Source organism: Caretta caretta, chromosome 6 (assembly GCF_965140235.1).
Source record: "Caretta caretta isolate rCarCar2 chromosome 6, rCarCar1.hap1, whole genome shotgun sequence".
NCBI classification, from domain to species: domain Eukaryota; kingdom Metazoa; phylum Chordata; order Testudines; family Cheloniidae; genus Caretta; species Caretta caretta.
In genome coordinates, this window is record NC_134211.1 from 81,478,705 (window position 1) to 81,492,599 (window position 13,895).

The 13,895-nt window shown below is 44.4% G+C and overlaps 2 protein-coding genes across 4 annotated transcripts in view; one reads left to right on the plus strand and one right to left on the minus strand.

Moving 5' to 3' along the window:
• Nucleotides 1-13,895, plus strand: part of SCFD1 (sec1 family domain containing 1) — a 150,142-nt gene that overhangs the window by 72,304 nt on the left and 63,943 nt on the right. For both annotated transcript variants that reach the window (XM_048852399.2, XM_048852400.2), the window contains exon 15: nt 10,459-10,555. In XM_048852399.2, the coding sequence (XP_048708356.1) occupies nt 10,459-10,555 (97 nt within the window). The remainder of the gene's footprint in view (nt 1-10,458; nt 10,556-13,895) is intronic.
• Nucleotides 7,410-9,414, minus strand: LOC125637657 (zinc finger and SCAN domain-containing protein 32-like). Of its 2 annotated transcripts, XM_048852421.2 has the most exons (3): nt 9,055-9,414; nt 8,550-8,958; nt 7,410-7,961 (listed from the first exon to the last, which is right to left on the minus strand). In XM_048852421.2, exons 1-3 carry the CDS (start codon nt 9,130-9,132, stop codon nt 7,807-7,809), a joined length of 642 nt encoding a protein of 213 aa, XP_048708378.2. In that variant the 5' UTR covers nt 9,133-9,414; the 3' UTR covers nt 7,410-7,806. The 2 variants fall into 2 exon arrangements, with proteins under 2 accessions (XP_048708378.2, XP_048708377.2); XM_048852420.2 differs by having other exon boundaries at nt 8,550-9,414.

Below are 13,895 nucleotides of genomic sequence, written 5' to 3' on the forward strand. Positions count from 1 at the left end.
ATTTCAGTTATTGCATCTGAAGAAGTGGTTTTTTACCCACGAAAGCTTATGCCCAAATAAATGTTAGTCTTTAAGGTGCTACCGGACTCCTTGTTGTTTTTGTGGGTACAGACTAACACGGCTACCCCCTGATACTTGATTATTTCAGTGCTTCTCCTATATAACTAGTCTCTTGCTCTGTGATTTGTGTCAGGACTTGCTGGTGTGTTTTTTCTTCTTCTTGATTATACAAGAACCTGGAAAAACAATGAATTGAAAACACAAATACCATTATCAGTATACTCTAAAGAATGAATAAGTAACAAAAGTGAAACTTGTTATTCCACAGTTTGCTGTTGGAATAACATCTAAACTCCTTCTATTGGAAATAAAAAAATAGCTTAAGTATACATTGGGAAAGTTTCCATTAAAAGTATAGACAGTGCTGTATGCAAAGATGATAAATGTAAAGTGAAAAATGTCTTGTTTTACCAAGTGGTGGTGCAATACTGCTCAAAGTCATCTTTGGTTGTTCCCTGGAGTCATAATTTAAAGACCGCTGTGTAAATGGCAACTCAGAGTGATATTCAAGTAGCACAGCTTCTGCCATACTGATGCGGAACCAGGGTCCAGGCCTCTCCCAGGAAGAGAAAAGGAAAACAAAATTTAAAATTATTTATGACAGGTTTCAGAGGAACAGCCGTGTTAGTCTGTATTCGCAAAAAGAAAAGGAGTACTTGTGGCACCTTAGAGACTAACCAATTTATTTGAGCATGCTCACGAAAGCTCATGCTCAAATAAATTGGTTAGTCTCTAAGGTGCCACAAGTACTCCTTTTCTTTTTGCAAAATTATTTATGTTATCAATGACAAAAAGAAAAGGAGTACTAGTGGCACCTTAGAGACTAACCAATTTATTTGAGCATAAACTTTCATGAGCTATAGCTCACTTCATCGGATGCATTCCTATCAATGATAGCATATAAATTACAATAATTAAATAGATCAGAAAGCTGAAATCCATAATTTTAAGTTACCAGAGGGCCCTGGCCAGTCATTTCTTGCCTCATCCTGACTGTTAGTCCCACTGCACATCAGGATCTCTCCTTTGTCTCTGCCTGTTGTCAGAGTCCAGAAGATTACTCCTGCCCTCTAGTGTGTCTGCATGCATCCAAAGGAATGAGCAACTGTTATGCTTAAATGAAGTAAGCACTATCTGCTTTATATCAGCACTTCTGAGAACTGTCAGTTCATGGGGAAGTGGATTTCTTGAGGGATTGATAAGGCATATCTACAACATATGTCACAGGGTGGTTAGTAGCATCTGTAGTTATCCAGAAGTTTATGAAATTTAATTTGATTTCATTCCAGTTCCAAGTGAACAAGCATCAGCATCACAAAAAACACTACACTACTTGACACCCTTGTAATGGCAGTCTTGACAGGCCAGCTGTTGAGTATGCATGGAGATTTAACTACTCTTTCACCCCTAGATTTTTGACCCCCTTCTAGGTTCAAGGTTGGGACATATTGGCCGGAAGTTGACACATTAGCAGTGTAGGGAAGTTTGCACTGCTGCTACTCAGGCTATAGACCTGTTGCGTGCATCAATCAAGAACTTCCTTCACCAGGGTTTCAATCTGACTTCTTTCATTAGCATCAAATTCACATTTAAAAATCCTTAGCTTAAGCTTTTGAAGGGAGTATATGTCCCTGTACCATTGCTGCTGATGTTACATTTTTGGAGTCTAAAAGGTATATTTAAGTCGCTACTAGTGGGTTTGCTTTATTGTAGTAACCTATTCCAATCAGTCACCTTGCCAAACAGTTTAAAACTACTCATGGATTGAAAGAAGAACTTGTGTTCAGTGTGAGTTTAAAATGAGTTGAGAACTGTGACCATATTTTTATGATTGATAAGTGTGCCTGTATATGCCATCTGATCCTTGAAACGATGAATATCATTTTATTTAAAAAAAAAGTAAAGTTGAGCATCAACCAAATACTCTTAATGGGTTATTCTGTTCATTTTTGACATACTACAATGATACAAATCAGTCTCAGCTGGGATGCCAGCTAACACATTATTCTTGATGCCAAATTCAACACTAAAGCATTTTTTTAATTAGATAAAGGTTTCATGTCTTATTCAAAATTCTTTTGCTTACCAGACACCTTCTGTTAGTGGGGGGAAATTGCATTTTTAAAGGTGTGTGGAATTTAGATGCCGCAGAGAGAAATGTAGTCAAACATATGGCGACAAAGTTAACATACAGGGTAGACTAGAAAAGCTGCAAATGTCTAAGATAATTGTTTTTCATGTCGCCACATAAATTGGAAGATTTCATGGGAGACTATCAAGGAGTATAATGGGATGATGTAGAATTGTATTTCTATGATTTCTTAAATTATATTTGTGTGTTCTGACTCAGCACATTTTTCATTTAGGATATTAGGTTGGAACTGCAGTAAGGATCAAGAGGTTAAAAGCCAGCAGTCAAATTCTGCTCTGTTACACTAGAGTTAATCCTGAGTAATTGACAATAACTTCAGTGGAATTATGTCAGATTTACAGTGATATAACTGAGGGCAAAATTTGCTTCAGGATTTATGTGCATGAATTTACAGAAATATTCCTCCTGTGCCCTTTTTGCTCTGGATACAGAGAAGGGGAGAGTGGGTGGAGCATGTTGCACTCTAGCTAGCCCTAGTTGTCATATAGTTCCTTAAGAAACCGTTGCTATCTGGTGCAAATTCAAGCAGCCCCTAACCTGGGCCAGGGTAGAGAGTCTGGGAGCTTTAACTGGTTGTTGGGTTCTCAGCTTCTCTTTTTTCTCTTCTCCTGGGCTGCTGTATGAGACTGTGGGAGGGAAGGGAGACATCCTTTGTTACGTGGTGCTTCCGTAGGCTCAGGCAAAGCTAGTTGAGCACCTGTCCTACTCTTCCTCAGGTTCCTACCGCTCCGCAGGAAAGCAGACAAAGGAGAAACCAGAGCTGCTTTCTCTTCCCTGCCTTGCAATGGAGCAGCCAGCCAGCAGGGGAGCTGCTGAGCAGCTTCATCAGGGAAGGCACAGCTGCTCTTCAGAGAACTCCCAGTTCATACCAGAACTGCTCCTCGGGCTGCAGAGAAAAGTGGCAGAAGATGGTGCAGTCTACCTCCTCTCTGTAGTGATGGGTCTGATTCAAACACTTCTATTTTAAAAATACACAGCATGGCTCGGAAGATACATTTTCAATTTGTAGTCAAATACCCTTTTTTTTTTTCTTTTTTTTTAGAACAGTTGCCCTTGAGGGCCACAGCTTAGAGCCTTGAGAACAAGTGAATATAGTTGGACATAACAATGGTCAGAGACTGATTTTTACAGAAATGGGTATTTCCAATAACTGTGGAAATTCAGCTGCACAGGGACTTGAATTGGGCTTGCTGTTCTGGAAATAGTTGTTTTCCTAAATAAATGAAGGCTTGGTGGAAGCTAGTGAGGATTATTGCTAGTGCTTGTATATTATAGGGGGAACTGGTAACAATGCCTGTATTTAGGTTGCCTAACACTTTCCATTATAAAGGATTCTTGCAGCCTTTTCTTTTGGGTAGTTCTCGTACCTGTTGTTTGCAGCAAATCTTTGATATTCAGCAAGAGAAATGCCTTTGGACTAGAGAAGTGCCTTTTTGTCCTATGAAGTTTAGTTCAGCTTCACTGAGATACAAACTACGAGAAGTCGCCTTTTTCTTTCTTTCACTTGCAGTTTTCATGAAAGTTTTGGCAGTATGCCAAAACTTGTTAACACTGACTTCCTAAGGTTGGGTTCATGTTGCCATCACCAAAGCAGCAGTAGCAGTTACCGTTCTTGGAGAGCCTTGAAGATGCCAGCACATGATTCCAGTGACCCATACCCACGTGAAGAAAAAACTGGGCCAGCCTCCCCCATAAGTGCTCTGCAGTCCCATGTGGTATCTGTGGGGTAGGAGCTCCCCCAACTCCCAAGGCAGGAGGGTGAAGAGAGTGATAAAGTGTCTCTCATGTGTGCACACGCGCACACACATACTGGATCTACCTGGCTGGGCTCCCCCAACACCAACGACCCCTAGAACTCAGCACCTGGACTCAGCAATCCATCCCTTCTCTGGAATAACAGCTTTTTCCTGTTGCCAGCCAATGTAATTGGTCTTGTAACTCAAGTGGCAGCAGTCTGTTGCAAAGCTAAAGGTTGTAAACCTTAATGACACATGATGAGGGTTTCAGTTGCGCATAATAGAATTTTTTACATTTTTCTTTCCTAAAATAATTGGAAAATTAAGTTCAAAGCATAAGAACAGCCATACTGGATCAGACCAAAGGTCCATCTAGCCCAGTATCCTGTCTTCCGACAGTGGCCAATGCCAGGTATCCCAGAGGGAATGAACAGAACAGGTCATCATCAAGTGATTCATCCCCTGTTGCCCTTCTGGCAAAAAAAGAAAGGAAAAGAAAATTAAAAAAAGCTCATCTTACGCAGCTGTCATCACCACTTCTTGCAGTAGCTAGATAGGTTTTCTATCCAAGTAGGGATCAGCTCTAACCCTACTTACGTAGTCAGAGCTACCCAGCCACTACTGCTGGATTTGGGATTCCTGATTACCTTACTCTGGGTATGTCTACACTACGGAATAAGGTCGAATTTATAGAAGTCGGTTTTTTAGAAATCGGTTTTATATATTCGAGTGTATGTGTCCCCACAGAAAATGCTCTAAGTGCATTAAGTGCATTAACTCGGCGGAGCGCTTCCACAGTACCGAGGCTAGAGTCGACTTCCGGAGCGTTGCACTGTGGGTAGCTATCCCACAGTTCCCGCAGTCTCCACTGCCCATTGGAATTCTGGGTTGAGATCCCAATGCCTGATGGGGCTAAAACATTGTCGCGGGTGGTTCTGGGTACATATCGTCAGGCCCCCGTTCCCTCCCTCCCTCCGTGAAAGCAAGGGCAGACAATCATTTCGCTCCTTTTTTCCTGAGTTACCTGTGCAGACGCCATACCACTGCAAGCATGGAGCCCACTCAGGTAACCGTCACCCTATGTCTCCTGGGTGCTGGCAGACGCGGTACGGCATTGCTACACAGTAGCAGCAACCCCTTGCCTTCTGGCAGCAGACGGTGCAATACGACTGGTAGTCGTCCTCGTCGTGTCCGAGGTGCTCCTGGCCACGTCGGCTGGGAGCGCCTGGGCAGACATGGGCGCAGGGACTAAATTTGGAGTGACTTGACCAGGTCATTCTCTTTAGTCCTGCAGTCAGTCCTATTGAACCGTCTTATGGTGAGCGGGCAGGCGATACGGACTGCTAGCAGTCGTACTGTACCATCTTCTGCCAGGCAGGCAAGAGATGAGGATTGCTAGCAGTCGTATTGTACCATCTTCTGCCAGGCAGGCAAGAGATGAAGATGGCTAGCAGTCGTACTGTACCATCTTCTGCCGAGCAGCCATGAGATGTGGATGGCATGCAGTCCTTCTGCACCGTCTGCTGCCAGCCAAAGATGTAAAAGATAGATGGAGTGGGTCAGAACAAGAAATAGACCAGATTTGTTTTGTACTCATTTGCCTCCTCCCCTGTCTAGGGGACTCATTCCTCTAGATCACACTGCAGTCACTCACAGAGAAGGTGCAGCGAGGTAAATCTAGCCATGTATCAATCAGAGGCCAGGCTAACCTCCTTGTTCCAATAAGAACGATAACTTAGGTGCACCATTTCTTATTGGAACCCTCCGTGCAGTCCTGCCTGAAATACTCCTTGATGTACAGGCACCCCCTTTGTTGATTTTTAGCTCCCTGAAGCCAACCCTGTAAGCCGTGTCGTCAGTCGCCCCTCCCTCCATCAGAGCAACGGCAGACAATCGTTCCGCGCCTTTTTTCTGTGCGGACGCCATATCAAGGCAAGCATGGAGGCCGCTCAGCTCACTTTGGCAATTAGGAGCACATTAAACACCACACGCATTATCCAGCAGTATATGCAGCACCAGAACCTGGCAAAGCGATACCGGGTGAGGAGGCGACGTCAGCGCGGTCACGTGAGTGATCAGGACATGGACACAGATTTCTCTGAAAGCATGGGCCCTGCCAATGCATGCATCATGGTGCTAATGGGGCAGGTTCATGCTGTGGAACGCCGATTCTGGGCTCGGGAAACAAGCACAGACTGTTGGGACCGCATAGTGTTGCAGGTCTGGGACGATTCCCAGTGGCTGCGAAACTTTCGCATGCGTAAGGGCACTTTCATGGAACTTTGTGACTTGCTTTCCCCTGCCCTGAGGCGCATGAATACCAAGATGAGAGCAGCCCTCACAGTTGAGAAGCGAGTGGCGATAGCCCTGTGGAAGCTTGCAACGCCAGACAGCTACCGGTCAGTTGGGAATCAATTTGGAGTGGGCAAATCTACTGTGGGGGCTGCTGTGATGCAAGTAGCCCACGCAATCAAAGATCTGCTGATATCAAGGGTAGTGACCCTGGGAAATGTGCAGGTCATAGTGGATGGCTTTTCTGCAATGGGATTCCCTAACTGTGGTGGGGCTATAGACGGAACCCATATCCCTATCTTGGCACCGGAGCACCAAGGCGCCGAGTACATAAACCGCAAGGGGTACTTTTCGATAGTGCTGCAAGCTCTGGTGGATCACAAGGGACGTTTCACCAACATCAACGTGGGATGGCCGGGAAAGGTGCATGATGCTCGCATCTTCAGGAACTCTGGTCTGTTTCAAAAGCTGCAGGAAGGGACTTTATTCCCAGACCAGAAAATAACTGTTGGGGATGTTGAAATGCCTATATGTATCCTTGGGGACCCAGCCTACCCCTTAATGCCATGGCTCATGAAGCCGTACACAGGCAGCCTGGACAGTAGTCAGGAGCTGTTCAACTACAGGCTGAGCAAGTGCAGAATGGTGGTAGAATGTGCATTTGGACGTTTAAAGGCGCGCTGGCGCAGTTTACTGACTCGCTTAGACCTCAGCGAAACCAATATTCCCACTGTTATTACTGCTTGCTGTGTGCTCCACAATATCTGTGAGAGTACGGGGGAGACGTTTATGGCGGGGTGGGAGGTTGAGGCAAATCGCCTGGCTGCTGGTTACGCGCAGCCAGACACCAGGGCGGTTAGAAGAGCACAGGAGGGCGCGGTACGCATCAGAGAAGCTTTGAAAACCAGTTTCATGACTGGCCAGGCTACGGTGTGAAAGTTCTGTTTGTTTCTCCTTGATGAAACCCCCCGCCCCTTGGTTCACTCTACTTCCCTGTACGCTAACCACCCGCCCCTCCTCCCTTCAATCACCGCTTGCAGAGGCAATAAAGTCATTGTTGCTTCACATTCATGCATTCTTTATTCATTCATCACACAAATAGGGGGATGACTACCAAGGTAGCCCAGGAGAGGTGGTGGAGGAGGGAAGGAAAATGCCACACAGCACTTTAAGCACAGCACTTTAAAAGTTTACAACTTTAAAATGTATTGAATGACAGCCTTCTTTTTTTTGGGCAATCCTCTGTGGTGGAGTGGCTGGTTGGCCGGAGGCCCCCCCACCGCGTTCTTGGGTGTCTGGGTGTGGAGGCTATGGAACTTGGGGAGGAGGGCGGTTGGTTACAGAGGGGCTGCAGTGGCAGTCTGTGCTCCAGCTGCCTTTGCTGCAGCTCAACCATACACTGGAGCATACTGGTTTGGTCCTGCAGCAGCCTCAGCATTGAATCCTGCCTCCTCTCATCACGCTGCCGCCACATTTGAGCTTCAGCCCTGTCTTCAGCCCGCCACTTACTCTCTTCAGCCCGCCACCTCTCCTCCCGGTCATTCTGTGCTTTCCTGCACTCTGACATTATTTGCCTCCACGCATTCGTCTGTGCTCTGTCAGTGTGGGAGGACAGCATGAGCTCGGAGAACATTTCATCGCGAGTGCGTTTTTTTTTTTCTTTCTAAGCTTCACTAGCCTCTGGGAAGGAGAAGATCCTGTGATCATTGAAACACATGCAGCTGGTGGAGAAAAAAAAAGGGACAGCGGTATTTAAAAAGACACATTTTAGCAAACAGTGGCTACACTCTTTCAGGGTAAACCTTGCTGTTAACATTACATACATAGCACATGTGCTTTCGTTACAAGGTCGCATTTTGCCTCCTCCCACTGCGTGACTACCCCCTCAACCTTCCCCCCTCCCTGTGGCTAACAGCGGGGAACATTTCTGTTTAGCCACAGGCAAACAGCCCAGCAGGAATGGGCTCCTCTGAGTGTCCCCTGAAGAAAAGCACTCTATTTCAACCAGGTGACCATGAATTATATCTCACTCTCCTGAGGATAACACAGAGAGATAAAGAACGGATGTTGTTTGAATGCCAGCAAACATAGACTGCAATGCTTTGTTGTACAATGATTCCCGAGTATGTGTTACTGGCCTGGAGTGGTAAAGTGTCCTACCATGAAGGACGCAATAAGGCTGCCCTCCCCAGAAACCTTTTGCAAAGGCTTTAGGACTACATCTAGGAGAACCGCAAATGCCAGGGCAAAGTAATCCTTTCACATGCTTGCTTTTAAACCATGTATAGTATTTTAAAAGGTACACTCACCAGAGGTCCCTTCTCCGCCTGTTGGGTCCAGGAGGCAGCCTTGGGTGGGTTCGGGGGGTACTGGCTCCAGGTCTAGGGTGAGAAACAGTTCCTGGCTGTCGGGAAAACCGGTTTCTCCGCTTGCTTGCTGTGAGCTATCTACAACCTCCTCCTCATCATAATCTTCTTCGTCCCCAAAACCTGCTTCCGTATTGCCTCCATCTCCATTGAAGGAGTCAAACAACACAGCTGGGGTAGTGGTGGCTGAACCCCCTAAAATGGCATGCAGCTCATCATAGAAGCGGCATGTTTGGGGCTCTGACCCAGAGCGGCTGTTTGCCTCTCTGGTTTTCTGGTAGGCTTGCCTCAGCTCCTTCAGTTTCACGCGGCACTGCTTCGGGTCCCTGTTATGGCCTCTGTCCTTCATGCCCTGGGAGATTTTCACAAAGGTTTTGGCATTTCGAAAACTGGAACGGAGTTCTGATAGCACGGATTCCTCTCCCCAAACAGCGATCAGATCCCGTACCTCCCGTTCGGTCCATGCTGGAGCTCTTTTGCGATTCTGGGACTCCATCATGGTCACCTGTGCTGATGAGCTCTGCATGGTCACCTGCAGCTTGCCACGCTGGCCAAACAGGAAATGAGATTCAAAAGTTCGCGGTTCTTTTCCTGTCTACCTGGCCAGTGCATCTGAGTTGAGAGTGCTGTCCAGAGCGGTCATAATGGAGCACTCTGGGATAGCTCCCGGAGGCCAATACCATCGAATTGTGTTCACAGTACCCCAAATTCGAGCCGGCAACGTCGATTTAAGCGCTAATCCACTTGTCAGGGGTGGAGTAAGGAAATCGATTTTAAGAGCCCTTTAAGTCGAAATAAAGGGCTTCATTGTGTGGATAGGTGCAGGTTTACATCGATTTAACGCTGCTAAATTCGACCTAAAGTCCTAGTGTAGACCAGGGCTTAGTTTACAAAATCAAGCACTTGAAAGATAGAAAATGCTGGTTGTATGGTTGCCTATTCATCCTTAACTTGGCCCTCTTGTGCATAGGCATTATGATACTGTCTTTAATTACATGATCACATAACATACCATTTTATCAACAGGTCATCCACTTGCTCAGTGCAAGTGATGGATGCCCAGTTTCCCCTAAGAAAGGGTCTCCAGAATTTGGCCTAGTGATTATGTAAAAACTTGGTGTTGAAATAGAGAGACATCTTTTCCAACTTAAGCCAAATGACCTTATTCCAAAGTCTTCTGCCTTAATATTAATGAATTCTTGGTATACTGTCAGATGGCATAGTGATCTTAATGCTAGCCTTCATCATTTGTATGGAAGACTGCAGACTTTTTCTCTGGAATCATGTCTTCCTATGTCTGGGGACCTGCTATGTTTATCTGGATAGCACATTTGCTAATTGCTTTGTTGACAGACTTATTTAAAATATGCTGTAGATTTAACCTAAGCTTTCACAATGATTTATTGCAACATTCTGATAGGGCTGCTTGGGCAATTGTGATACAGCGCCGTAGGTAACGATACAATGCTGCCTGTTGTCCAGCTCAAAACACAGTTTATGTCTGGCTTTTCCCCAACCCATAAGTTTTTGGTCATTTGTTTGTTTTTAAGATTTTTTTGTGCTGCACCCTAATATATTGATTCAAAGGAGTACTACTGATATTGAACAAAATTATTCAGAGGATTGATTGATTTTCTGCACTAAGGAGGCACAGAAGTATTTTTGTGTTAACATCATAATGAAAAACTGAGTGATTGTCATGCTGAGTGATTTATTTTTTTTTTCCTTCAGTAAGTAGGAAAAGTGAATAATTTGAAAGTATCTGTGATCAACTAATTTATCTACATGTTAAAATAGGGAAGTATATTTTCACAATGTAATCATTTTAATTTTAACATTTATTCTTGAACAGGCACGGAAACTGGATGTGTATTTTGAGTATGAGGAAAAAATAATGAGCAAGTCCACTCTTGATAAATCTCTCTTGGACATGATTTCTGACCCTGATGGTAAGTACTGAAAATCTGAATTCGGTATAAACCAATTTTCTCTGTTTTTGATGGAGAATCAAGTAGGGGCCCATTGACTCTGTAATTTTCCATCTCACTTGATCAGTCAGATTAGTGGAGTGCATATACAATACACTAGACTTGTAATGAGAAGAGGTTTTTAAAACAGCTAGGAAATTCACTCTTTAGACTAAATCCAAAATCATGACAGGAATTTTGCCACTTCTACAAAACCTTTTCTGGCTCTCGCACCAAAAGAGCTTGTCAAGTGACAATACTAAGAGAAAAGGCAGAAAGCCATGCAAGAAAAATAAGTCCGTAGTTGACTGGTAAGAGGTCTGTGCAAAAGCTTTACAGAAAATTATGCTGGGTAAAGACTGGAAATAGTAACAATTTATTCATGACTGAACATGAATATATCACTATTGATAGCTGTGAACGTAAGTAATTATCAATATATAATCTATAAAATAGTCTCATAAAGACAGTTACCGTGGATCAAAGCTTATTGGGTCAAGTAAATATTTTGACATTGAATTTTACTCACAATTAATATTTATGATTACATTGTACTCTCAGTATATATGGCACTGGAGATAACTAACTGTGCCACAAAATCTCAAAAGAGCTTACTTGCTAAAATGCAGTACAACATAAAATAATATGTTTTGCAAAATAGGTGTGTTTAAACAATATTTGAAGTAACTAAAACTGTGCTTGTAGTACTTTAATTTGGAGTCTGTTCAAAGCATATTTGGGGCATGAAAGAAGGCACTATATTGGGAGTGGGTGAAGGATGGAGAGGTTAAGAGATAAGCTTGGTTAAAGAGAAGTTAGGAGAATGTTTTGGGAAGGGTTTGCAATGCCTCATAGGAGCAGGTTCAGCATCACATGATGCTCCATCCCTTCATTCCATGGGCATCCTACTAGGTTTCCAGATGCCTTTCAACTGGTAACCTGCCCTGGTAACCTGCAAGCCAACTATCTCTGTCAGAAAGCATGGATCCTCAATTGCTCTTCAGTATTGTACTGTGCCTTATAAACACAAGGCTATAAGAGGAGTCCAGCGGGGGAACTATTGAGCTGAGGGAGGCCTTGAAGGAGTATGTTACCAATGAGTCACAGTAATATGTTTTACAGTAGTGTGCTGAGCCTGGCATTGCTTGTTTGCACCATGCTATGAACCTTGTAATGATTGCTGTATGTGCCCAACTGTAACAATGCACATACACCTATTACTGTTATCTTGAATGTTAGCAGCAGTCACCGTGTGATGATGAATAATAACAATAAATTCAGTTTCTGTAAGTAGATTTTTATTCCACACCCATGCAAACATACCTATATAATGCTGAGGTAAACTTCATACATGCAGGGGAGAGTATCTTTAAAGGGGATGGAACAGGGAATTCACAAACATGTACACCAACGAGGCTCTCACAGCTGAGTGCACATGCGGCTGTCATATTTAATCTTCTGTGGGGTGGAGTGCCTTGGGTACTGCTGTGGCCCCAGAAGATACGTGGAATGGGAGGTGGGATGTAGGGAAGTCCTTGTGATTCTCTCCCTCTGCTTCCCTACTGTGATTTCTAGCCACAGACCCACAGCCTCATCTCCCCACAAACCCAGGAGATCCAGCACCTCCCATATACTCCAGGCAGGAGCTGCATGGAGCTGGCATGCTCGGCTGGATGATTGCTATGTGAGCTCTCCACAGCAAGCAAACAGAGCAATTTCAAAACTTCCTGGGGCTTTAAAAGGGGAGGGGCGCATGCCTGGGTACCCGGCTGGAGGGCAACAGAGTTCAAAACGGTGACCAGAGCGATCACGGTGGGCATTGTGGGATACCTTCTGGAGGCTACTTAGGGTGACATAAGCAATGCAGCATTTACACTGATGCTGTGTCTTTCTAACTACATCACCTTAAGCTCTATGCCTCCTCAAAGTGGTTTTATTATGTTGGCGTAGCAGTAGAGTTAAACCAGTGGGAGGAGCATTGCACTGTGTATACCTCCATAGTTAGGTCGATGTAAGCTGCCTATGTCGACTTAACTTTGTAGCATAGTCAAGCTCTAAGTTCAGCTAGGAAAAGGCTGCTTTATACTGCACTCTGTCAGGGATGCCAACTGATACACTACAGAGGTTTGGTGCAAGGTGACTATGACAGTGCAAGCAGTTTTTTTTTTCTTTTTGGCAAGTTGTCTAAGGGGAGTAGTCGATACTGGTGATAAGTGGGAGTGAGTCTGGCCTGTATGCCTGCCAGCCACTACTGCTAACAGTGGGAGGACATCTCACTCCTGTGCCAGAAGTTTGCCACCATCAAGCCTAGCAGCTGACGTCTGAACTGTCCACTAAAGAGTTGGAGACCAGTGGTTAGAACAGAGTGAGGCGAAAAGCAGTGTCCTGCACAGCCAAAAAAACGAAACATGTTTAGGAAAATGCAACTTAGGCACTATGAATGAGGAAGGGAAAGTGCTACTAGATATTATATATTGCCAACCAGTGGATGATAACCAATACATGGTTCCAAAAGGGGACGAATCATGTGGTTCTGTACTTCAGTGGTGCAAACAAAAGCCAGATCGATAAGAGGTTAGTGAGGAAATCTCAGCGGAGTGGAGTTATGGACTGCAAAGTGATAACTAGTGAGAAATCAGCACAAGCCTCTTGTGGCAAAGACTGCAGTTCAGCACCTGGTAAGGAAGGAACTAAGCTCAAAAGAAACAGGATTAAAGTATGTAGTGTTGTTATAGCCTTGTCCATCCCAGGATATTGGGGAGACAAGGTGGGTGAGATACCTTTCATGAGACCAATTTCTGTTCATGAAAGAAAAAAGATTATAGAAGGGCTTGTTAAGGGAAAAGACCAGCAAAGAAGCTCATGCAAGCAGTACAGGATAAATATTGGGAAATAAATTTGGTATCTGTTGAAGAGGAAAGCTGGTTTGTGGCTGTGGAAGAGGCTCGTGGACAGTACGGATGGGGAAAACAGAGGAACGATGGTAGACTGAAGTGCAGGTGACAATCCAAAACAAGAAAATGGCATGTAAAGAAAAATAAATAAATTCATGGAGCATAAATTAAAGTGAATACAAAGAAGCAAAGTGAGCTGCCAAGCAAGAAGTGAAGGAGGTCAAAGAGAATGCTCTAGATAACCTGTGCAGCTACCTTGTAAATGACCTGTAACTGGCAAAAGGACGGATAGCATTGCAAAGAGATGTGAAGGGAAGGACGGTGCTATTGCAACACTATTTGTAAAAGATGACCAGATAACGAAGACTGTTACAGCAGCTGGATGTGATGACATGACAGTGGGTCTGGTGAAAGTCCTGGGCAAGAGA